This window comes from Falco rusticolus, chromosome 1 (assembly GCF_015220075.1).
Source record: "Falco rusticolus isolate bFalRus1 chromosome 1, bFalRus1.pri, whole genome shotgun sequence".
In the NCBI taxonomy this organism is placed as follows: Eukaryota; Metazoa; Chordata; class Aves; order Falconiformes; family Falconidae; genus Falco; species Falco rusticolus.
Window position 1 is genome coordinate 1,363,220 of NC_051187.1, and position 23,753 is coordinate 1,386,972.

Sequence of the window (23,753 nt, forward strand, 5' to 3'; positions counted from 1 at the left end):
GAGGGAGCAGCCCCTGGGCACCCTATGCCGATGGGAGCATCCCATGCTGGGGGCACCCCACATTGGTGGCACCCGTCCTTTTGGTGCGTGTTAGGACACGGAGGAAGGATAGGGCAGGGTCCGTGCCTTGCAAGAGGTGCAGGCAGGGACAGGAGGTGCAGGCAGGAGTGAGGGATGCAGGCAGGGTCGGGGTGGGGGATGCAGGAAGGAGGAGGAGGGAGAAAGGAGGGCCGAAGTGCTGCAGGAGCAATGCAGGGGAGAGGAGGGAGGATGTGGGCAGGGTGTGGGCAGGGATGCAGGCAGAAGGAAGCAGCAGGGCAGGGATGCAGACAGGGGGATGCAGGTGGGGGGATGCAGGCAAGAGAATGAAGGCAGGAGGTGCGGGCGGGGGATGCAGGCGAGGGGTGCAGGCAGGGGGATGAAGGCAAGGGATGCAGGTGGGGGGTGCAGTCAGGGGGGTGCAGGCAGGTATGTGGGTGGGGGATGCAGGCGAGGGGGTGAAGGCAGGGGATGCAGGCAGGGATGCGGGCGGGGGGTGTAGGCGGGGGGTGCAGGCAGGAATGCAGGCAGGGATGCGGGCGGGGGATGCAGGCAGGAGGAAGCAGCGGGGGCGGGGGAAGGGGGGCAGAGCGCTTCCACCCCACGTGGGGACAGAAAGACGGGCAGAGCTCGCACGCCATTGGCCGCGCCACAGCCAACCAGCGCGTGCAGGGACGCAGAGCCTGGCGCCCATTGGCTGGCGGGGAGCCCTTTTGTTCTCACCACCCGGGCGCCGTTAACCCTTTCCCTGCGGGCGGCAGCTGCGGGGTCGGCGACGGGGTGCGGGGAGGGGGTGGCACGGGCGCTGGGGGGTGCTGGGCGCTGGGGGGGTTGATGGGCGCTGGGGGGGGTTGATGGGCGCTGGGGGGGTGGTACTGCGCGCTGTGGGCGCACAGGTGCGGGGGTGTTGGGGGTGCAAGGGGGGCCGGGGGGGGGCCTGCGGGGCGGGGGGAGGCGGGTATGACGGGGGTGGGGGGCTCCGGCAGGGCCCTTCTTGCCCCACCCCGCTCCCGCCGGGCCGAGGCCGCGCAAACTCGTGCCGTGCGGCGGAGCAGCGGGGCCGTGCTGCCCCCTGGCGGCCACCCCTGGCCAGGCCGCCCCGACGGACGGACCGACCGACGGGGGGGGGGGGGGGCGGGGGCTGCGGGGGGCACAGGCGGCCGGGGCCAGGCAGGGGGCCAGCCGGGAGGGTGGGCAATGGGGGGACTTACGGCCGGGGGGCTGCGGGGGAAAAGGGCAGCTGGGCGGACAGCTGCGAGGTGGCCGGCCGGATGGACAGACGGACGGACACACGGCTCAGGGCAGGCAGAGGGCCGGACAGCTGGAGGGATGGACAGACAGCTAGTGTAAGGTGATGGAGGGAGGGACGGACATACAGAGGGCTGGACAGACGGACAGACAGATGGCTGTAGGGGGGCTGGACAGACGGAGGGAGAGAGGATATATGAGGGGATGGACAGACGTATGGCTGCAGGGATGGCTGGACAGCCAGATGGAGTGATGGCTGGACAGACAGAGGGATGGAGGGCAGGCTGGACGGACAGACTGCTGCAGGGCAGGACAGCCAGCTGGCCAGGCAGGCAGGTGCAGGGCAGACAGCTGGGTGCATGGCGGGCAGGCTGGACAGGCAGACGGATGGAGGAACGGACACAGACAGACAGCTGGGGTGCGAGCCAGTTGGCAAGCACAGGTACCACAGGCTGGGTGGCCCCGGGGTACTCATCCTGCACCCAGCCCAGCCCCTGGGCAGCCGTGGGGGTGCCCAGGAGGGGGCAGGGGACACCCAGCCACCCCCCACCCCATGCTGGCCCCAGCCCCGGCTGTCATCTCGGCACTGTGTACTTGCACCTGCAGCTGCACTTTGCCACGGCCCCATCCTGCCCCCCGGCCAGGAGGGGTGCACACCCCTTCCCCCACACCCCCAAATCAACAGCCAGGGCCAGGTGGTGTCCCTGGCACAGAGGCGACGGTGACCCCAGCCCTGTGGCACTGCAGCTGCTGCTTGTACCCTGGCCATGCAGGGATAGCCACGGTGCCACGGATCGAGGGGCTGCGGTTCAGCCAGGACCCCTGCAGGGCTGCCACCGGGCTCCTAGTGCCACCGCAGCTCCAGCAGCCTGGTCAAGGACAAGGACGCTCTGGGGTCAGCCAGGCAGTGGTGTCACCATGGGACATGCCAGGAGCAACGTGGCACAGTGCGGCACGGTGCAACACAACATGGTACCCTGACCCTGGCACGGCACAACATGGCACAGCACCCTGCGGCCCACTGTGCTGCGGTGCCACACAAGCAGAGGGACCTTGTGCCAGCACTGCCACTGCTTCGGGCCACCTGAGCACCCCTGGCCACAGCTCGTCCTCCCCTGCCACAGCCGGTGTCCTGGCGGCTCGGTGACATCCTCTTCCCCGTGATGCCTCACCATCCCCCTTGGCGGTCACAGCCACCCATCGTGCCTGTGGCCAGCCGCTCTCCTGGGGACACTGAGAGCAGGGCAAGCAGGTGCAGGTCTACACAAGCCCGTGGCCACCCCGAGGGCTCCAACGCGGCTGGGTGCCCCTGGAACAAATGCCACCCACCTGGCCACGGGGTGCTGTGCTCCATGCCTGCTCTGCGGTGATGGAGGAGGAAGAGCGTGGGCCCGGCTGGAGATGCCCGTACAGGAGCGGGGCTGGTGGGCAGTGCACGCTACCAGGGCTACCAGGCACGGCAGCAACGAGCCGGCCTTCGGTGGAGAACCAGCCTGGCACCGGGCCGGGATCTGTGCCGGCTGCGCCATGGGGCTGGTGGACAGGCTCCAGCTGTTTCCTGGTGCAGGACGGCAGCAAGCAGGGTGAGAGAGGCAAGGGCCTAATTGAAGCAACACAGCCTGACCTTGGGTGTTGGGGTTAATTAGCAGGTTTCTCTCTCCCCTCAGAAATGAGGGCAGCACGCAGCAGGGCCATGGAACCCCAGGCTCAGGGAGCTCTCTCCTCCAGCCAGCTAGGTCACCCCAAGCAAAGGGCTGGGGAGGGCCTGCAGCCCCAGGCCCCCCAGCAGCTGCCCCCCCTGCCATGCTGGGCTGGGGGCTCCCACCCCACACACTTCTGCCCAGAACAGTAGGGAGCCCCCATGGCAGCAGACCCACCACACCAGGCAGCTGTGCCAAACCAGCTCTGGGAGCAGAGGGACATGCTCCAGCACCAGGGCAGTGGCCATCACCATTCCTCCAAGGCTTCCTCAGCACCTAAACAGCCATTTTTCAACCCAAAAGCAACATCACAGCTTTACCACCAACTCCCAGGTGTCATACACTGTGGACAAGCCCAGCCCCTGCCCTGCCACCGAGCACACACAGCCCCAGGGTAGAGTTTACTGCAGCGCTTTTTTTTTTTTTATTTTCCTTACACAATGATGTGTTGTTGGGCATTACAATTTCTCAACTTTAGGATGACTTACAAATTTTGGTTTCCTACCATCATGTGAGAACATTAAGGCAACGTACAAAAATCTTACATAAATTAAACGATGCATAAATTTACAGGTGTAAATGCAAAGTTTCAGCAACTCAAGTTGAGTAACTTCAGCCCCATGATGTCAACTGGGATACGGGTGGGGAGGAGAATGAAGACTGGTTCATAAGGCTCGGATGTGATATGTTTTCCCAACCTTGCTAGAACGGCAGCAACAGAAGTGAATTCTCAGTGGACTCCTACCAGCCTCTACAGGAAATCTGGAATACTCCACACTGGATGTACAGCAAGTCTGACTCCAAATACCCTGTATACACTGGTCCCAGCCCAGGATGCGGGGCCACTGTCAGTGTCATGAGCTGTGGAAGCCCCAGTCAGGCACAGGCCCTCCTCCACAGCACAGTGCCATGGCAGCCCCGTGGCCAGGAGCAGATCTGTACAGGGTATTTTGCTCAGGTGTACACCAAGGGAAAGGTTAACTCAAATAAACAAGGTCAAATCAAGTGACAGCTCAACCATCCAGTGCTGACATGTGTCTAACATCAGGTACAAACTTTCCAAGGGCAAGTTTTCTTTTGAAAGAAGGCTTATTCCAGTTTTATGAGGCTAGCATGAGGTGTATAGATTTGCCTGGGCAAACATATACTAGTGAGACAACTCATGCAGCAGGTGCCGTGCACCTGCCAGCAGTCCATTTAGAAGCATTTACGGTGGACAATGGATGGGCCAGACTCATCGTACTCCTGCTTGCTGATCCACATCTGCTGGAAGGTGGATAGCGAGGCCAGGATGGAGCCACCAATCCAGACTGAGTATTTGCGCTCAGGTGGGGCAATGATCTGCAAGAGAGCGAGTGTGGTCAGAGCGGCCCCTGCGTTCTCCCCTCCATGTGGCCCCATCTGCTGTGGGATGAGGGAGCGTTTCTTACCTTGATCTTCATCGTGCTGGGCGCCAGGGCTGTGATCTCCTTCTGCATCCTGTCAGCAATACCGGGGTACATGGTGGTACCACCAGATAACACTGTGTTGGCATACAGGTCCTTCCTGATGTCCACATCACACTTCATGATGGAGTTGAATGTGGTCTCGTGAATGCCGCAGGACTCCATACCTGGGGAGAAGAGTTGTGGGTGCGTTAGTACCCACACAGCATTTCGCTTTGGTCATGCCAACCCCACACCACAGAGGCAACCTTGGCAATAACCGCCCCGGCCCACAACCTACCCAGGAAAGAGGGCTGGAAGAGGGCTTCTGGACACCTGAACCTCTCGTTACCGATGGTGATCACCTGGCCATCGGGCAGCTCATAGCTCTTCTCCAGGGAGGAGGAAGAGGCAGCAGTCGCCATCTCCTGTTCGAAGTCCAGGGCAACGTAACACAGCTTTTCCTTTATGTCACGGACAATTTCCCTTTCAGCTGTGGTGGTGAAGCTGTAGCCTCTTTCTGTCAGGATCTTCATGAGGTAGTCTGTCAGGTCACGGCCAGCCAAGTCCAGGCGCAGGATGGCGTGGGGCAGAGCATAACCCTCGTAGATGGGCACAGTGTGGGTGACACCATCCCCGGAGTCCATAACAATACCAGTGGTACGACCAGAGGCATACAGGGACAGCACAGCCTGGATAGCCACATACATGGCTGGGGTGTTGAAGGTCTCAAACATGATCTGGAAGCAAGAGGAGAAGAAAAATTATTAGTGGCAAGTAGTGAGCTGGGTCACTCACACCCACGTTAGAACATGCATGCTGACATGCAGAAAAAAAAACAAAACCAAGTGTGTGAAGGAAAAAAAAGCAAAGAACGCAGGCAGAAAACACAAATGAAAGAAACCTGAGGCGTCAAGGAAGAAATGCCGGGAGTACAGAACCCTGAAAACATTGGGAGAAAAAACAAAAGAAAATAAAACAGAAGCTCAGGTTTGAGATGTCGTAAGGGAAGTCTGGGAACGAGATGTGAGGAGGGGGCGGCCGCCAGGCCAGCGGCGGTACCTGTGTCATCTTCTCCCTGTTGGCCTTGGGGTTGAGGGGGGCCTCTGTGAGCAGCACGGGGTGCTCCTCGGGGGCCACGCGCAGCTCGTTGTAGAAGGTGTGGTGCCAGATCTTCTCCATGTCATCCCAGTTGGTGACAATGCCGTGCTCGATGGGGTACTTCAGCGTCAGGATGCCCCGCTTGCTCTGCGCCTCATCCCCCACGTAGCTGTCCTTCTGCCCCATGCCCACCATCACGCCCTGGGGAAGCGAGGGGGAGTCAGAGCCCACCCGGACGGCGGTACCGGGCCCTCCACCCCCATCCGGGCACCGGCCCTGAGCAGCGGGCCCCCGCCCTCACCCGTCCCCCACCTACCTGGTGCCGCGGGCGCCCGACGATGGAGGGGAAAACGGCGCGGGGGGCGTCATCCCCGGCGAAACCGGCCTTGCACATGCCGGAGCCGTTGTCGATGACGAGGGCAGCGATCTCCTCTTCCATGGCGGAGGCTCTGCGGGGTGGGGGGCGGCCCCGGTCAGCGAACCCGCCCCGGGAGACCGCGCTGGCGGTGGGCCAGGCCCGCCCCCCCCCGTTCCACCCCGTATTTGAATCGCCCGCGCTCTGACGTCACCCACCGCCGCCACCAATCGCGCCGCGCCCCGCCACACCCCGACCAGACCGCTCCGACGGGCGAGACCATTCCCCCCCCGGCGCGGGGGGGTGGGGGGTACGCGCACACATCCCCACACACGCTCAGGGCCGCAAGCCACAACCCGGCACGGAGCGAGCCGCCGCCCCGGGGGCTGTCAGCAAAGGGGTGGCTGGGCCGCGGACCACGCCCCGGGGCCAGTATCGGTACCTGTGCGGGGGAAGTTGCTCTCGGCGCTGGGGAGACGATGCCGCCTGGTCCGCTGCCGCCGGCTGAGTGAGACCGGCCGCGTCCCAGCCCCGCGCTTTTATACCCAGGGGGCGACGGCCCCGCCCGCCCGGCCGAGAACATCGCCATATATGGAGATCTTTCAGAAACACGCGCTCTCATTGGCTGGCGCGGCCCCGGCCACGTGGGGCGGCTGCGGGACTGCCCCCGCCCCGCGGCACCCCGGAACCTGCATGGGGGGGGGGGGGGGGGGTCGGCGGCGACCCCCGGTTCCCGGAGATGGGGGGACCCCCCGCCCACCAGCACCCCCGCCAGCACCGGGCACCCCCCCCCAGTGCCCGCTAACCCCTCCGCTAGCGCCAGGCACCGGCGGGCCTTGCCGGGCCTGGCCCCGCACCCCAAAGGTGGCACCGGGCACCCCCCCCCCGGGCACCCCCCGGGCAGCACGTGCGCAGCCTCGGGCAGCACGTGCACCCCACCCACGGGCATGTGCACCCACCCACGGCACCCCTCGAGCAGCACCTGTACCCCCACCCCACCCGGCGGCACCCCCCGGGCGCCCCACACCCTCCGTGCCAGCCCCCCTAGCAGCCCCCCGCCCCCCCCGTCGGTGCCGCTGTGCATCCCACGGGTGCTGCGCCCCGGCATGGCCCCTCCAGCCGGGGGCCCCCTCAGCAGCTGTGCTCCTGCCGGCACCCACCAGCAGGCCGTGTGGGGCCATGGGTGCAGTGTGGTGCGCCAGACAGGCAGCACTGGCACCGCGCATGCAGCACCCCAGCAGCACCCAGCGCCGGGCACCCCAAAAATCTGCCTCAGCTCCAGGGCTGCTGCGTACTGGCTGACCCCCATGGATGGTGCCGAGGCCCTGCTCACGGTGCTGATGCCCCACAGGCACTGCTGTCACCTCATGGGTGGTGTTGACACCTCAGGGATGGTGCAGTGCACCCCACAGACAGAGCTGTGTGCCTCATGGATGGTGTAGGCACCCCACGGATGGTGCTGAGACTCCATACGTGGTGCCGAGACCCCACAGACAGTGCTGTGCACCCCACGGATGATGCTGATACCCCACAGACAGTGCTGTGCACCCCACGGATGATGCTGACACCCCACAGACAATGCTGACACTCCACAGATGATGCTGTGCACCCCATGGATGGTGCTGAACCCCATGGACAGTGCTGGCACCCCACAGTTGATGCTAAGACCCCACGGACGGTGCTGACACCCACGGATGATGCTGAGACCCCACAGACGGTGCTGACACCCCACAGACGGTGCCATGCACCCCATGGATGGCACCCTGCCAGGGCACAGCATCCCCCACGGGCACCCCTGGCTGCGCCACCCCAGCCAGCACCTCTCCCCTCACAGAGCTGCACCAGCCCCCCTGGCCCCCCCACTCTGGCAGCCCCCACCAGCCTGGGGCCCCCCTTGTGTCTGAGCCCCCCTGCTTCATCGGGGGGCACCCATGGGCCACATGCCCCATGCTGCCGCCAGGTGACATGGGCATGGCTCCCACCAGTGCACCGGGCTGGTGACCCACGTGCCATGCTGGAGACCCCTCCGCTGTGCCAGCTGGCTGTGTGCCGCAGCCCATAGCCATGCACTGTGCCCGTGGCCCATGCACCCACCGCCCACTGCGGCTCTCACACCTCCAGCCCCTCTGTGCTGGCCAGGTCTGGGGAGGTGGTGGCCACTGGCCTCGCCACCACCGGCATCTGTGCCCGGAGTGGATGGCAGAGGAATCTGGCCGTGCTGCCAGGGATTCCCAGCACTGCTCGGTGACGAAGCACCGTGTGCTGAGGCCTTCCCCGGCAGGCCCTGGTACCACCGGTGGCTGAGCCGTGATGGGTGGCATGGGGGGGTGCCAGTGGCGGCAGGGTCGGGGTGCCGGGGCATGGTGCAGGGTGCTGCTGGCACTGGGTGGCTGGTAGAGGGTTGGGGGATCCTTCACAGGTGCTGGTGCAGCTCAAGGGGTCTCAACCCCATGCCAGCGCTGAGCAGCTGGTAGGCATGGGGGGCTGGTGGCCGGGGGGGCACCGGGGGGGCTGGCTTGGGGGGGGGTGTGCTGCACAGGTGACACCCGCATCCCACAGCTCCCCACCCCGGGGTGCAGGACCAGCTGGACCCCCGGCAGGCACACAGCGGCGGGGCTCCCCGCCACCGGCAGCCCACCGCCCGGGACTCGGGGGGCAGCGGGGTGGGGGTGTCCCGGGTGGCGAGGTGATACCGGGGGGGCCTGGGGCGGTGCCGGGTGCCAGCCCCGCCGCTTCCTCCTGCCCAAACAAGGCAGCCCCGGCGCCCGGTGAGTAAGGGCGGGCAGTGCGGGCAGTGCGGGCAGCGCGGGCAGGGCCCCGGGGTGCCCCCGCCCCGCAGGCAGCGCGTCCCGGCCGTATTAGGAGCGATCGGGCCGGTGGCAGCGGGACGCCCGGCCCCGACACCGCCCCGCGCCGCCGTGGGGACCTTGGCCCGGGCCGGGGGGGCGAGGAGAGGAGGAGGAGAAGGAAGAGGAGGAGGAAGGGCCGCATCCCGCCCCGCCCCGCTGCCTGTGCGCAGCCTCCATCGCCATGGGGACACACAGTCGCCATCCCGTTGCCATGGCGACACACGGTCACCGTCCCGTTGCCATGGTGAGGTACAGTCACCGTCCCCTCCTATTGCCATGGCGATGCACAGTCACCGTCTCCTCCCGTTGCCATAGTCATGCACAGCCACCGTCCCGTCGCCATGGCAACGGGCGGCTGTTAGGGGGGGCGGGGGTGATGAGGTGGTGATGGGGGTCCCCCCAGGCGGTACAGCCAGGCAGCGCCACGCAGCACCTGGACCCTGGCCTGATTCCCCCATTCCACCCCGCCATCCCCCACCCCACCCCCGTGGGCTGTTGTGGGGCAGCTGACCCCTCCCCCATCTGCCAGCCCTCACCACCGGCACCACGCTGGCTCTCAAGTCCAGGGAGGTGGGGGGGACCCGGGAAGGGTGCTGGATGGAGCCCAGGGTGGGGCCACCCACCCCAGCACCCCACGACCTCCAGGCTGGGGGCGCTGCCACGAGCATGTCGGCTCTAAGGAGCTGCCCCACTGAGGAGAGGTGTGTGAGGGTGTCCGGCTGTCCCCAGGCCGGGGGCACACAGGGACAGGCTGGGCTGTGGGGCAGGGCCCAGGCAGCGCCCCCCCCCCCCCCGAGGGGAACCTGACTCCCAGCCGGGGCTGGGGGGCGGGGGCGGGGGGGGGGGGGGGGGGCGGGCAGCGCGTATAAATGCAGCTCCCGGCTGCTGTGTCAGGCAGGTGCTAGCAGGCACCCGCCGAGAGCCAGTGCTGCCACCCTGCCAGGCCCTGGGCTGCCCGTGTCCCCCCCAGCCCCCTGGAGCCCCCAGCCCCTGCAGGACCCTGACCCACTTAGCCCTCCCCGGCTCCGAAAGCTGACCCGTATCCGTTTCGGTGGGGGGGTCAGTTACACCTCGCAGGCAGCACAGCTGCGGCTCGGGTAACGCAGCGGCTGGGGGGCCGTGGCACCCCTCCGGCATGGTAAGAGAGAGCGCAGCCATGAAAAAGTCATGAGGCAACCAATCCTGGGACCTATTTTCGGGAACAATAACTGGGTGCTGCACTGACACCGGAGCTGCGAGGCCGGGGGGATGGCGGCAGCGGGAGCCATGGTGGCCGGAGCCTCACATGCATCACCGGTGCATGGCCGGTCCCTGGCACAGGGGCTGGCACTGGGTGCCTGAGCACTTTGGGGTGCAGGCGATGCCAGGGCCTGGTGCCAGCGTGGGCAGAGCCTGTCCCCCAGTGCCTGTGGTGGAGCGTGGCTGGGGCCAGGGGTCTCCGTGGCTGCGTCTGTGCTGGTGGCAGGGGTCCCAGCTGGGCAGGAGTGGGGACTGTCCCCTGCACCCCTGTCCCCCACTGAGGCAGCACACCCCACCACTGTCACGAGCTTCAGGCACTTTCAGCCCTCTGGCGCTGGAGGACCCCAGACCCTGGGTGACAGGGGGGTTGTCCCAACCATCCCCCCGGTGGGCTGGGGAGGGGGGAGGCCAGGACCCCAATCCACAGCTGCAGGAGCGATTTGGGGCCACAGGACAGATGGAGGCCAAGGGCCCCAAAGCAGGATAAAAGGTTTAAACTAATCAAAATGCCTGGCTAATTGGTAAGGCGCTTAGGGGCTGGCCGGGAGGCGGCGCGGCTGGAGGTGACCTGCTGCTGAATCAGAGGGGCCGGTAACCTTAGCCCGCCGGGAACGGATACACCGCGGTGCCCGCGCCTGGATCGGGTTCCTGCCCAAGTTTTCCACCTGCAGCTCCGCGGCGGGACGGGTGAGAGCCACGCAGGACGGTGCTGTGGCCACGCACCCCAAGGAGCCAGCCAGTGGCTGCCGCGGTGCCCCCTTGCCCGGGGTCTCGGTGAAAGCCCTGCTGCAGGTGACGGGCACCCTGGTGCCCGTCGCAATCTGGCTGGATTTGGTAATCCTACCCGTGGCTAATTAAACGGGCCGTGGCCCCCGGCCCACCCCCGGCACCCCCCTGACGTGCCGTGCTGTGCCAAGCCACCCCGCGGGGCCAGTGCAGCTGCAGCACCGGGGCAGTGCGCACGTCCCCGCGGGCGCAGCCGGCCCCGCCGCGACGTCCGGGCTCAGCAGGGCCGGGGAGCCCCCGCCAGCCCCCCGGGGGCCACCCCACGCCGGCGGAAGATGCCAACAAATGGGATCCACCAGGTCCTGAAGATCCAGTTTGGGTTGATCAACTGTGAGAGCCGGTACCTGACGGCGGAGAGCTTTGGCTACAAGGTGAACGCCTCGGCACCCAGCCTGAAGCGCAAGCAGATCTGGACGCTGGAGCAGGATGAAGCCAACAGCTCTGTTGTCTTTCTCAAGAGCCACCTTGGCCGGTACCTGGGTGCTGACAAGGACGGGAAGGTGCGGTGCGAGGCCGAGCAGCCAGGCCGAGACGAGCGCTTCAGCATCATCACCCAGTCAGATGGGCGCTGGGCGCTGCAGTCAGCCCCGCACCGGCGTTTCTTCGGGGGCCGGGAGGATCAGCTCTCCTGCTTCGCCCCCACCGTGACGGAGGGCGAGCTCTGGACCGTGCACTTGGCCATGCACCCCCAGGCCAACCTGCTGAGCGTCAGCCGCCGCCGCTACGCCCACCTCAGCGCCCACGAGGATGAAATCGCCACTGACAGCAACCTGCCCTGGGGGGTGGATGCCCTCATCACCCTCTGCTTCCAGGACAAGAAGTACAGCCTGCGCACCGCTGACGAGCGCTACCTGCGCTGCGATGGCACGCTGGTGCCCGAGCCCGGCGCCCGTACCGGCTACACCCTCGAGTTCAAGGCGGGCAAGCTGGCTTTCAAGGACTGTGACGGGAAATATCTGGCACCTACGGGGCCCACTGGCACCCTCAAGTCCGGCCGCAGCTCCAAGCCGGGCAAAGATGAACTCTTCGACCTGGAGGAGAGCCACCCCCAGGTGGTCTTCACGGCGGCCAACGGCAGATACGTCTCCATCCGGCAGGGTAAGGTCTGCCCGTGCCATGCTGCCTGTTCCCTGCCCACCTCGGGACCTCTGGCTGCTCCCGGGGGGTCCCTAGGGATCAGGTCAGCCAAAAGCACCCATAGCTGTGAAGGGCTCCATGGGAGTGCCCCTGGGACCCCCCACCATGGGATAAGACCCCACAATAACAACCCCGTAGCGCAGCCTCTGCCCAGGGGAAGCCCTACAGCAACAGCAGGGCAAGGCCACTGCCACATCCCGCACTGCTCCCTGGGCACACAGGTGACCCCAGCCCCCCTGTGGGCACGGGGCACACAGACCCTGCCCAGGAGAAGGGCATGGGGCGGTCCTGCCTGCCCGGGGGGCTGTAGCCAGCGGGGCTGGGCTGGGAGCACCTGTGGGACTGTGCAGGGCTCTGGGGGTGTCTATAGGGGTGTGTGTATACACACACGTGTGTGAGCGGGGCTCTGTGGGTGTATGTGTACACACATGTGTGAGCAGGGCTCCACACCATGCCTGCAGGTACATGCATTTGTATGTGCAGCCCACGCACATTTGTGCACGGACGATACTGTGCACGCACGTGTGTGCGCAGCTCAACACAGCCCATACATGTGCGCACAGGGCTGTGCCCAGCACAGTGCGTGCAGGCGTGTTTGCGTGTGCACGGCTCTGCAGTGCTGCAGGTGTGCACGTACGTGCAGGGCTCGGTGCAGCCATGGAGCAGGGGCTGAGCCTGGCAGCTCAGGCCAGACAGGAGGGGCTGCTGGATGGGAGCGCAGCCTCCAGAGCCCACAGCGGTCTGTGGGGGTCCGCAGGCCTGGTTGGCGATGCTGTGCCCACAGCTCCCCTAACATGCCCGCCCTTGTGCCAAGCAGCTTAGGGCCGGGTACGGTGGTGGGCAGGCTATAAATAGGGGGTTTGTGCACCGTGGTGCTAACCAGATGGACGTGGTAGCAATCAGATTAACCAGCCCAATTAGCACGATTGTTTGCAGAAGGATTTACCGCTGCTGTGGAGGGGCCAGGGGAGGGAGAGCGCAGCTGCGCTCACCGGCACACGTGGCTGCTCCTGCCCGCAGGCGTCAACGTCTCGGCGAACCAGGACGAGGAGTTGAACCATGAGACCTTCCAGCTCCAGATTGACCGCGACACCAACAAGTGCAGCCTGCACACCAACACCGGCAGCTACTGGACCCTCGTGGCCCACGGGGGCATCCAGGCCCTGGCCACCGAAGTGTGAGTGGTGCCGTGCCACGGCGTGGGGCTCTGGGGCAGCTGGGGCAGGGGGGCTGGGGAGGTGGACAGGCTGCCCTGGCTCACCCTCTCCCTCCAACACCAGTGCTGCCAACACCATGTTTGACATAGAGTGGCGCGGGCGGCGGGTGGCCCTGCGCGCCAGCAATGGCCGGTACATCTGCACCAAGAAGAATGGGCAGCTGGCGGCAGTCAGCGATGCTGTGGGTAAGTGCTGGGGGCGGATGGAGGGCCAGGGGTCCTGGCGTCAGTCCCCCCACCTCAGGGTGCTCAGGGCCGGGCTCCCATACAGGGGAGGATGAGGAGTTCACCTTGAAGCTGATCAACCGCCCGATGCTGGTGCTACGGGGTGAGCACGGCTTTGTCTGCTACCACCGCGGCTCCAACCTGCTCGACTCCAACCGCTCTGTCTACGACGTCTTCCACATGAGCTTCAGCGACGGCGCCTACCAGATCCGAGGTGAGCCACTGGGCGAGGGTCTACCAGGGTGGGGGGCTACCAGGGGTCTAGCCAGACCCTGCTGACAGCCCGTGGGGACTCTCTGCAGGTCAGGGGGGCAAGTTCTGGTACGTGGCCAGCAGCGGCTCAGTGTGCAGTGATGGGGACCTCTCCGAGGATTTCTTCTTCGAGTTCCGGGAGCGGGGACGTGTTGCCATCAAAGGGAAGAATGGCCGGTACCTGCGTGGGGACCCGGCTGGCACCCTGCGCGCTGACAGCGAGTCCGTGCTGCGGGCAACGCTCTGGGAGTACTGACCTGCCTGGCCCCGGACCCTCCACTGCTGCAGCCCACAGCCCACCTGGGGGCACTAGCTGTCCCCAGGCAAAGGATGGCAGTGGAGCCGGCAGTGGCACCATCCATGGCAGCTGTGTCCCGACCCCCCCTGACGCACCACAATAAAGTCAGTCTGGATCACACCAGGGCAGCACCTCGTCCTCCTTCCCCCCTCTGCTGCACCCAAGATCCGACCCCGTCCCCCTCCCCATGCCCTGCAATCCCAGGAAGAGAGTGCCGCCCCACGGGACCCCCTAGGCAAAGGGGGGTCCTGGCCCCCCCCAGAGCTGCCGGGCGGTGGGCACAGGGCCCCAGGGTACCACAGGGGTGGCTGGGGGTAGGGGCTGGAGCCCAGAGAGGCTGCGATGCCAATGGACCCTCTGCCAGGCTGGGAGAGGAGGTGGGGGGGCTGCAACCTGGCTGGGGACTGGGGGGGTGGGCAGCAGTGGAACCCCTCCAGGAGCTGGCAGGGCCCTGCTGGGAGATGGAAAAGGAAAAGAGACGGGCACTTGCTGAGCGGCACGATCGTTTTCATGGCAGACGACAGATTTACAGATACTGGAGCGGTGCGGGGAAGGACTGGGCCAAAACACGCTGCACCACCACAGAAATACAAGATCATTTATAGAAACAACGGGGGAGTGGAAAACCCCCTCCCCTGCCCAGCAGAAAACGGGGCTCCCCCGGGCAGGCACCCGCTGGGCACCCTGGCACAGCACCCTGTTTATCCTGATCCTGAAAGGCAAGGCGGCATGGGGGCACAGCCCGCAGCCGGCACAGCACGGCAGCCGCTGGGAGAGCGCTAAACTACCACGGCTAGAATGATCCACAAGACAGCACGGCCCCGGGGGCTGCCCACCGGTGTGGCAGGCTGGGGAGGGGGGGAGCGGCAGGGCTGGGCTGGGCCAGCCCAGAAGCCCCCACTCTGCCGCCGGAGCCCCGCAACCCTCCGGTGTTGCCAACAACACGACCACAAAACACGCACACACACACGCCCCCCACCTGGACCACCACCAGGGCCTCCCTGCCCTCGCTGCCAGCCCTCCCACCCGCACCCGCTCCTCCTCCTGTGGGGGTCTCTCCCCGCTGCTGGCCTGGCAGGGCCCACCCCGGCCAGCGGGGCTCGGGGCCCCCAGGGTGCACTGCCCACCCCCCTGCTCACAGCAGAACAAGGCTGGGGTTGCGGAGCTGCCTGTAGATGTGCAAGAGCTTCTCGGCCGTGGTAGCCCCCTCCTCGCCGAGGGGCAGCCGGTCGCGTAGGGTCTGCGCCTCCTTCAGCAGCATCTGTACAAGGGAGACTGAACTTCAGACACGCGCATCGGTTTGGGGCTGCGGTGGGGGATCCCAGTGGCGCGCAGCATACCAGGAGGGGACCAAGGCACAGTGGGCACCTGCCGCCCCCGGCACGGGCTTGCAGCTCACCTCGTGGTTGGCCTGGATCTGGCGCAGGTACTGCATGCGAAGGTCAGGGGGGCCCGAGCCCTGTGCTGCCTGCTCCAGCACTAGTGCCTGTGGGGAGCAGAGAGCGCTGCTGGGGCGGGCAGCGGGAGAGCCGGCTGCGGCAGCACCCAGCCCCAGGGAGCCCCAGCCCTGGCTCGGGGCAGGAGGCAGGTCTCCACCTGGCAGCCACGCTGCCCTGCGCTCCCCAGGCCTGGCACCACGCTTGCCAGCACCGAAGCGCCTCCGGGAAGGCTGCCAGCCCCCACGTGCCACAGGGTCCGCGCTCTGTTTAGCTGCCAAACTGACCGGTGCCTGTTTCCAGGGCAGACGGCCGGCACCTCCCGGGGCTCCATGGCCCAAACGCCCAGAGCCGAGGCTGGGGGCTCGGGAAGGGAGCAGGGTCCGTGATGGTCCCACTCCCCAGCCCTGCTAGAGGGCAGGCTGGTTTGCCACACGGTGGTGCCAGAGAAACCCTCCCAGAGCACTCGGCTGTAGCTCCTGGATTTGGCCTGGGGGCTCTGGCTTGGTCCCTGGGGGCCACCTGCACACAGTGGCACAGCCCCGCAGCCAGCGGCGCTGAGCGTACCTGGATGCGCCGGATGACGGCGTGGTGCATCCTGCACATGTCAGCCAGGGATGGGCTCTCCATCACGATCTCCACGGCCTGGATGGGACCCGCAGGGCTGAGGTCGTTCATGGCCACCTGGGACAGTAAGCACATCCACGCTGCAATCATCACCAGGCAGGGGAGGGGGCGAGGGTGGCCCCAGGACCCCTCCCCACAGGCACAGGGCTCCCCAAGAGGCTTTCCTCCCCCACCCATACTCCTGCACCCCCCAAACCCATTTGCTCTACAGCCTGGTACAGGCAAACACAGCGGAGATGCTGCCAGCCCAGCTGGGTACCTCAGACCCCTTGCCCAGCCCCTCCGAGGGGCGTTTGCCCCTCGCCTGGTGGCCACCAGGCCACAGGCGAGGCCTTGCCCGCTCCTTCAGCCCCAGCAGGAGCGGCAGCAGGGGCAGGTGCTGCAGCCGGCAGAGTGGCCGCTGGCCTGGCCCAGCGCTGCGGGGGGTGAGTGGATGCCCGTTCCCCGAGGGGACGCAGGCTGCCACCCCAGCAGATTTAATCCGCCAGGCTTAGCCCAAGCAGAATTAACATTGTCACTAATCGCACTGGCAATATTAGAGCTCTCAAGCGTGAATCAACCTGAGGCAGGTCATTGCCAGTGTGCAGGCAGCTGGGCCCCTCGGCACGGGATCAACCAGCCATGGCAGGAGAGCTGGGCAGCAATTACAATTTTTCTTTTGCATTTAGAGGGGGATTTTTGCATTAAAGAGGGACGAGCTGCAGCAGATCAGATTTACACCCTGAATCCACCCACATTTTCCCCTCACTTTGCAGAGCCAGCAAAGTTCAGCTGGTCGAACCAGCAGGGAAAGCCCATTTCTTACAGCAGCCAATCTTGACACCTGACTGGGGCCCCGCAAGCGGCTGAGGCTACCACATCTCAGTGGGGCTGGGCAAGAGATGGCCAGGAGCAGTAGACACACCGCTCCAGTGGAAAGGCTGCAGCAAAAAGCACCCACAAAGATCCTGAGGACCAGTGAAGGGATGCTGGGAGGGGAGCAGGCCCCTGTCTTTGCCTTCACAAGGCCAGCGTGCCGTGCAGGGACACAGCCACAGCCCACTGCCCTGCCTAGCAGGGAAATGACAGCATCTGGGGGACACACGCCCACCCAGAGAGGGAGGGAAGCGGCCACAGCCTTTGGGAAGTCCAGGGTTGGGAGAAGGGGGACTGGCAAGGCAGCCCGCCCAGCCGAGCACACAAGCCCCAGCCCCACAGCACAGCAGCCAGCAGGCTCCCCGGCAGCTGGACCCACAGGTGACAGCCTGGGGTCAGGATAGCAAGGCCATACATCACCCAGCTCCCTGGCATGGGCGAGGGGCTGCAGAACGAAGCCAGCTTCGTGGGACAGGCACGGGGAGTTTGTCTGCAGGGCTAACCCATTCCTTGCCTCTCGGACAAGCAGCTGCACCTCGCCTCCGTCTGGTGCTGCGCCACGCACCGATGCCACATTCCCACTGCTCAGTGCCTCGGCCCCAGCGTTCTCAGCCAGCAGCCAGCGCAGCGTGGCACAGCTCAGCGGGACATCTGGGGACAAAAGGAGAGAAAGCAGAGCTTGTTATGCCGCTGAATGCCCTCCCTGCGGCTCAGCAGCCCCACTCAGGCAGGAGCCATGCAGCCAGCACAGGAGGAAGCAGTGTGTGGCTGGTGCAGCCCCTGTGAGGCCAGGGCCTGACGCGGGGGCCGCTTCCCTCCCTGCTGAGACAAGCTGAGCTTGGTCATGCAACTGCCATCGCATCCATGCGCCAGTGCACGAGCAGACATGTGCTGAGGTGGTGACTGTGTGGGGTCACGCAGCCCTCCTCACCCAAGGAAAGGGCTGGTGACCATCCCAGCCTGCACGCACAGGCTGTGACAGTGCCACCCCGGCCTCTCCTGGCATGGCCACAAGCCGGGATGCAAGCACCTCTGCCCAGGGAGATACCCCAGAGGCTCCTGAGACACTCCTCTCCAGGGACTCACCCGAGCCGGAGGTTTTCAGCGTGTTTTTCAGCAGCTCCGAGGACACCCGGATGGATGCCGCTGACGGAGGCAGGTTCCCCTCTCCAGTGGCATGTGGCAGCTCGCCGGCTTTCACCCCCTTGGGCTCAGTCTGCTCCTGGGACACTTTGAGGAAGGTCTCCACAGGGTCTGGGGGGGCAGGGGGAGCAGCCACTGGCGGGGAGGCATCCAGCCCAGGGGGGCTGCTCTCGAAACGGAGGCACTGGAGCATGTCAATGGTGCATTCACTGAGGGGCAGGCAGATCCCCTCTCTGTCTGGGGAGAGGATGGGCGAGTCATCTGGCAGGAGGTCGTCCAAAGCCTCGGAGGAGTCTGAGCCGCTGCCCAAAATATCCCGTAAACTGTAGTAGAGAGCACAGGAGATGGTCAGAGGCAGGTCCAGCTTGGTGTCTGCGGCAGAGCCGAGGGGCAGTGTCAGCTCCCTCTTGTTCCCAGGGAGGAGGTGGTCGATGGGGAAGGTGAAAGTGGTGGCTGAATCCACGGATGACTCCTCCTCTAAGGCACAGGGGCTGGCCAGGAGCTGAACGCAGAGGGTCCAGCCCTCCTCCAGACTGTACTCGCTGCAGTTCTCCAGCAGACAGGAGATTGTAACGGTATCTTGGAGCAGGAGGCAGCTCCAGTTAGCAGTGACGGTGCAAGCAATGGGCTTCTGGCCTTCCTGGCTGGACAGCAAAGCTGCGCTCACATTCATCACCTGGTTCAGGCTGGCCAGGGCTCGATTCTTCTGGTCCACTGCTTTCTTCAGGAAGGAAACTCTGCAAGGGCAAAGTGTCATTGCTAAAACAGCGGGAGGGACGGCAGCCAGGACACTGGGTCAGCAACAGGAGCACAGCAGGGGCCAGTGCCAAAGGCTGCTGCACGAAGGGCACTGTGCTGCTGCTGCAGATGAGCCAAACAGCCCCCAGCATGAGCCCGCTGCCCTGAGCTGCCCCAAGCTGCCATGGGAACTTGCCAGCTTCTTCTCCAAGGCACGCTACACCTGTGAGTCCCCACCAGCTGAGCTGAGCCTGAGGAGTGGCTCCAGCCAGCCAGACCCCAGGAATCCCCCTGCAAAGGGAGGGTGACTCGCCCAGATCCCCTCCCCACATGCAGATGGCTCTGGAGGCCAAAGGCACACGCCTGCCCTGCCTGTTACTGCCAACTTGGCAAGTGTGGTGGGCTGTCTGGGAGTGCCGGGCACCCTGCCTCTCCCACGTTCTGCCGCTGAGGCTGTAAACACCATCCTGCCTGCAGCGTCAAAACTGGCTGTGCCCAGGGGAGAGCGGGGCAGCCGGCGGGGCTGCCCCTAAACACTGGTTTTGTCCTATTGAGGGCAGGGGGGGCTTCCCAGCCAGGCTCCTGCACTCTGGGAAGGTAAACACTGGAGCAGTTACTGAACAGAGACCTCACGGCTGATGCAGAAAAGCCCTGCTCAGTGCCTATAAGCCCAGCAGCTCGCCAAGTGAGAACACAAGTGCGCCCAGTAGCCCTACCCTTTACCTCTCTGAGGTGTTGCCTATCCCGGACAACAGCTCCTTAATCCTCCGGCCAGCCTCGGCGGGCGTCAGCTCCACGTCAGCATCCTCGGGGCTGCATAAGTCACAGGTCATGAGGCGGCCTTTTGCAGACAAGGCCAGCAGCTCCGATTCACCTGTGGGGAGAGACCAGGGCAGGTCGGGCACCGAGGGGCAGCAGCGGGGGCCAGCAAGGCAGCCAGGGCTTCCCCAGCGTCAGGGGGATGCAGAGGGATGGGGGAGCACAGGATGGCACCACCTGCCCCAGGACAGCGGGAGCCGGAGGTATCGCTTCCGTCTGCAGCAGGGTACAATGGAGACAGGACACAGACCACAACAGCACGCCCACCTCAAACACAGCTCCCTGAGAAGGGGCCACCCCGCTGAAGGGAAACACGACCCCCCTCATGCCTGTCCTGTCCCCGTGGCTCCTGCTCACTGACAGCCCCACCGCCCCAGCCATGCTTCCCGGAGCTGGCTGCCCCCAAGCCAAGGCCAGCAGCTGGGGGCTGCAGCACACTGGGAGCCAGCGCTGCCATGCAGGGTCCCCGGCAGCGAGATGCATGCAGCTCTGCAGGCAGTGAGCGGGGTCTGGCAGAGGCAGGGTTGCCTGCCTTGCTCTTGCCTGGGTGCCCCAGGAGCCTCCCCTCGCTCACCTGCCCATTCTGGCCCCCTTTGCTCCTCATGCTGCTGCGGGGAAGGGGCTCAGCTATGGCTATGCGATGCTTTCCCCCCGTCTAGGCACTCAGCTGCCTTCCTCCGCTCCCAAGACGGGGGCTGAGGATGAGCACCGCACCTTGCTGTGTGCCCAGGCCACGGTCAGGCACTGCACGCTGCCCTTGCTGAGGAGGGGGACACAGTTAGCACCCAAGCTGTGGGGCTGGGGAGTGCAGAACGTGCAGGCTCCAAGCGGCCACACAGGAGCCCCCGGGCCAGACAGTGGCATGCCTGAGACCCCCTTTCTGCAGCGAGCCTCCTCCCAGCTTGCTCAGGGCTCCTCTGTGCGGGGCGCGCAGGGGGACAGGCAGGGCCAGTGCCCAGTGGGAACCTCTCTGGACCAGCCACCTCCTGCAACGCCGAGCAGAAAGGAACTGCGAAATGGGCAGGGAAGAGCCGGAGCTGCCAGCACGCCTCGCGTTCAGCCAGAGTTGGCATGCTTGACAGAAACGACTTACAAAAACGAGGGGAGTCAACAAGAACGGATGGAGGACGGAGCCCAATCTGGACCATAAGGAGGGGCGGAGACGTACGGGCTGGAATAGGCAGCTATCCTGCCCCACTCCACCCCAAGACCCAGTGCACGCCCCGCTGCCAGCAGTACCTTCTGACGCCCGAGAAGACAAGGAAAGAGCCACAACGCTACAGATACTTAAACTGGCTGGAGACAGGACAGGAGGCAGGACGCCGGTGCAGCTCTCTGTGTCTTCAGGATCGGAGGAGTCACCAACCCAGTCCAGGTCGACGGCAGAGATGTCCGAGTGCGTGCTGTAATACATTCGGCTGCCGCTGCTGCAGGCGGCGCAGAGAATGGGCCCACGCAAGTAGTACTCCCTGAGCTCCGGCACCGTCGCCTCCTCCCTCTGATCCGCTTTGACAGCCACCATCTTCCCGTAGTGGCCCACAGCCACCACGCAGTCACAGCCAGAGTCTCCAAAGAGCTGCTCGTCCTCAGCATCCTCTGCCGCCCTCCGCTCCGTTCTCAAGGCCCCAATGAAGACAATGGGCTCTTCCAAATGATGGAGGATCTTCACAGGGGGGTCTTGGTTTGAAACATCATGGCAGCCGTCAACAGGTGGTGAAGAGCTGAGGGCCTTCAGCGGCACGGAGCAAAGCTGTCCATCCGGGAAGCCACAGAGGATCATAGGTGACTCCAGCATGGCTGCATCAATCCCGAAGAGCAGGCTGAAGAGGGGCTCTTCCAGCACGAAGCCCCCCGAGCACCAGAGCCCCTCCCCGGACCCCATGGTGCCTGGGGAGGATGCACAGCACAGGACAGGCAGGAAGCGGGAGGGCGGGCCGTCCTCCTCCTCTCCGGGCTGGGGGCCAGGGCAGAAGCCCACCTCGCTGACCTGCCGGTATGGGGGACTCTCCTGCTCAGGACGCGGAAGCTCATGCAGTTTCATCCACCATTTGCCGTGAGCCTGGGACAAGGTGATGACAAAGTTGTTGAGGAGAGTGAACATGCACAGGCTGGAGTCTGGGAAGATGCAGGCATCCGAGTCCACAGGGAAGACACCGGAAGGGCAATTGCTTTCTTGGCCGTCGCCATCCGTCTGCTCCATTAACCTTCAAGCAAACAAGGAAGAGCTCTCAGCCAAGCCATGGGGCGAAGCCAGCTCTTCCCTTGGCTGCCTCTTACCCTGGCCCTCAGAAAGAAGCTCCCCGCAGCATAGCTTTTAGCATCTGCTGCAAGAGTGGCGATCCAGAGAGAGCCAGAGCTTCAAGCTGCATAAGGCTTCCTATGCCTGCAGGAGAACGGGCAGGGAGAGGGCAGCAGCGGACACCCAACACATCACCCCAGCTGTAGGAAGCAGCCCTGGGACTCCAGGGCTAATGGCATGGGGCTGGCTTGCATCCCTGGGGGTGACAGCCCGCTCACCTGCTCTGCTGGTCCAGGGAGACGCAGTAAATGCCACTCTGGGCACAGAGGATGTAGAGCTGCCGGGGCTGGGGCAGCAGCTCCACATGCCATACCCGGTCAGGGCACCGGTACACGGCCTGGGTGGAAAAGCAGAAAGAAATGTCACCTTCCTACAGCACCCAGAGGGACGGCGAGGATGGGGCTGCTCACCACAGGTGCGAGCGCTGAGGAAGCCACGGTGCCCACGCTGCCAGCCCAGGCAGAACTCTGCTCACCCGCACCAGGTGAAGAAAGAAACCACTCGCCGGACAATGCTCCCTCCCAGGCAACCCCAATGCAACTGCAAATTAAAGTGGTTATTTCCTGAAAACGCAGGTTACAAGCAATTTCCAGGAATAACTCTATACCTGGGCAGCACCACAGCTCGTGGACCCTGCTGGGCTTTCCCGGGTGAGGGGCAGCCGCCCTTGGTGAGGGGCAGCAGAGGGTCTGGTGCAGGGCTGCAGGTAATGAGGCAGCCCGCCACTCATGATCCCCGAGGGGAAGGAAAATAGCGATCAGAAAGCTGGTACATGATCTACTTTCCTGAGAAGGAGCGCAGTGTAGGAGGCAAATCCTGGTATTACAGTGATGGCTTTCTTAGAAATGATAATAAGAACAAATTAAAAAAAGAAGCTGTGTATAACTCGACACGACGACTGCTGTTAGTCACAGCAGAGACAATAGCGAAACCCTTTGTAGGTGAGAAATGAAAGAGATGTCGCTTTGCTTCGGGAGGAAAGAAAACCTTTCTAGTTTAATTAAACGTTTGCTTGCAAGTTTAAGAGAGGGGCCAGACAGCAGCACCCCCAGCCCCGGGAGGGGCCTTGGAGCAGGGTAAGGGGGTCCAGCGCTGCTCGTGGAGCGTGTCTGTGGATGGGGAGACCGCGCAGAGGGATCCCAGGACGGACTCTGGCCCCAGAGCAGGTGACCAGTGACAGGGGACGTTAGCACTATGCCGGTCCCGGGACAGCGGCCCCAGAGCACCCCGCTAGCACGGGGGAGCGGGGCAAAGCCCCCCCCCCGGCCCCCAGCCACTCACCTTCAGCACCTTCCCCTCCTGATCGTAGACGTAGACGAACTCGCTGCCGTTGGAGAGGTAGATCTCGTTCTCGTGGCACAGCACCCGGGGCTTGCCCGCCACCAGCCCCCCAACCGGGCAGCAGAAGCCGGCCAGGTAATCCACCCTGTGGCCCACCTGTGCCATGGTGCCGGAGGGGCGCTGCCAGCCTGGGGGGCAGGGATGGGGGTCAGCGCCGGGGGGCGGCGGGGGGGCTGCCCACACCCAGCTGGGCAGGGGACGGGGACCCTCCGGCAGGGCCCTGGGGGGCAAGACTGAGCGCGGGACCCCCCTCAAGGCCACTGACAGCCCCAGGCGCGCGGAGACCTAGTTCCACAGCCCCCACCCCCGACCGAGCCCCACAGCCCCCCTCATCCCGCAGGCCCAGTCCCCCCAGGCCACCCCATACCCCATTCCGGCTCCCCAGACCCGCCCCTACACAATCCCTTCAGTCTCAGCCCCCCATCCCGCCCCACACCTCAGGCCCCCCCATCCCGCCCCCCATCGCCTCCCGGCAGGGCTGCGGGTACCGGGCGGGGGGCGCGGGCGGCTCCGCTTTACGGCTGCGCGGCGGCCGCCGCAATGGGCGGGGAGTTTGCGACAGGCCGTAAAGCCGCGATTGGCGGGCCCGGGGCGGCCCCCCGGGGTCGACGTACCGGGAGGGATGG

The 23,753-nt window shown here is 65.1% G+C and overlaps 3 protein-coding genes across 4 annotated transcripts; 1 reads left to right on the forward strand and 2 right to left on the reverse strand.

Moving 5' to 3' along the window:
• Window positions 1-3,382: 3,382 nt before the first annotated feature.
• Window positions 3,383-6,408, reverse strand: ACTG1 (actin gamma 1). The gene is made up of 6 exons (XM_037404107.1): window positions 6,310-6,408; window positions 5,829-5,961; window positions 5,474-5,713; window positions 4,713-5,151; window positions 4,418-4,599; window positions 3,383-4,328 (listed from the first exon to the last, which is right to left on the reverse strand). The coding sequence occupies exons 2-6, from the start codon at window positions 5,949-5,951 to the stop codon at window positions 4,185-4,187; spliced, it is 1,128 nt and encodes a 375-aa protein (XP_037260004.1). The 5' UTR covers window positions 5,952-5,961; window positions 6,310-6,408; the 3' UTR covers window positions 3,383-4,184.
• Window positions 6,409-10,505: 4,097 nt separating this feature from the next.
• On the forward strand, window positions 10,506-13,989 carry FSCN2 (fascin actin-bundling protein 2, retinal). Its single transcript, XM_037374081.1, has 5 exons — window positions 10,506-11,839; window positions 12,899-13,055; window positions 13,159-13,280; window positions 13,366-13,533; window positions 13,622-13,989. The coding sequence occupies exons 1-5, from the start codon at window positions 11,017-11,019 to the stop codon at window positions 13,825-13,827; spliced, it is 1,476 nt and encodes a 491-aa protein (XP_037229978.1). The 5' UTR covers window positions 10,506-11,016; the 3' UTR covers window positions 13,828-13,989.
• A 370-nt stretch (window positions 13,990-14,359) lies between these two features.
• On the reverse strand, window positions 14,360-23,681 carry FAAP100 (FA core complex associated protein 100). 2 transcript variants are annotated; one of them, XM_037404119.1, is made up of 10 exons: window positions 23,616-23,680; window positions 23,068-23,255; window positions 22,005-22,123; window positions 20,727-21,691; window positions 19,392-19,542; window positions 17,874-18,667; window positions 17,302-17,438; window positions 15,873-15,989; window positions 15,269-15,355; window positions 14,360-15,130 (listed from the first exon to the last, which is right to left on the reverse strand). In XM_037404119.1, exons 2-10 carry the CDS (start codon window positions 23,230-23,232, stop codon window positions 15,005-15,007), a joined length of 2,661 nt encoding a protein of 886 aa, XP_037260016.1. In that variant the 5' UTR covers window positions 23,233-23,255; window positions 23,616-23,680; the 3' UTR covers window positions 14,360-15,004. The 2 variants fall into 2 exon arrangements, with proteins under 2 accessions (XP_037260016.1, XP_037260023.1); XM_037404126.1 differs by lacking the exons at window positions 14,360-15,130; window positions 15,269-15,355 and having other exon boundaries at window positions 15,875-15,989; window positions 17,291-17,438; window positions 23,616-23,681.
• Window positions 23,682-23,753: the final 72 nt, after the last annotated feature.

Excerpts from the sequence above, each read along its gene's own strand:
- FAAP100 (XM_037404119.1), bottom strand. The coding sequence starts at position 23,232 with ATGGCACAGGTGGGCCACAGGGTGGATTACCTGGCCGGCTTCTGCTGC. Across the intron at positions 19,543-20,726 it reads GTCTTCTCGGGCGTCAGAAG|GTGAATCGGAGCTGCTGGCC; the intron begins GTACTGCTGGCA and ends CTCTCCCCACAG. Across the intron at positions 15,356-15,872 it reads CCGTCATCCGGCGCATCCAG|GCACTAGTGCTGGAGCAGGC; the intron begins GTACGCTCAGCG and ends TGCTCCCCACAG.
- ACTG1 (XM_037404107.1), bottom strand. The coding sequence starts at position 5,951 with ATGGAAGAGGAGATCGCTGCCCTCGTCATCGACAACGGCTCCGGCATG. Across the intron at positions 4,600-4,712 it reads CTTCCAGCCCTCTTTCCTGG|GTATGGAGTCCTGCGGCATT; the intron begins GTAGGTTGTGGG and ends TCTTCTCCCCAG. Across the intron at positions 4,329-4,417 it reads CCAGCACGATGAAGATCAAG|ATCATTGCCCCACCTGAGCG; the intron begins GTAAGAAACGCT and ends GCTCTCTTGCAG.
- FSCN2 (XM_037374081.1), top strand. The coding sequence starts at position 11,017 with ATGCCAACAAATGGGATCCACCAGGTCCTGAAGATCCAGTTTGGGTTG. Across the intron at positions 13,281-13,365 it reads GGCAGTCAGCGATGCTGTGG|GGGAGGATGAGGAGTTCACC; the intron begins GTAAGTGCTGGG and ends GCTCCCATACAG. Across the intron at positions 13,534-13,621 it reads CGGCGCCTACCAGATCCGAG|GTCAGGGGGGCAAGTTCTGG; the intron begins GTGAGCCACTGG and ends GACTCTCTGCAG.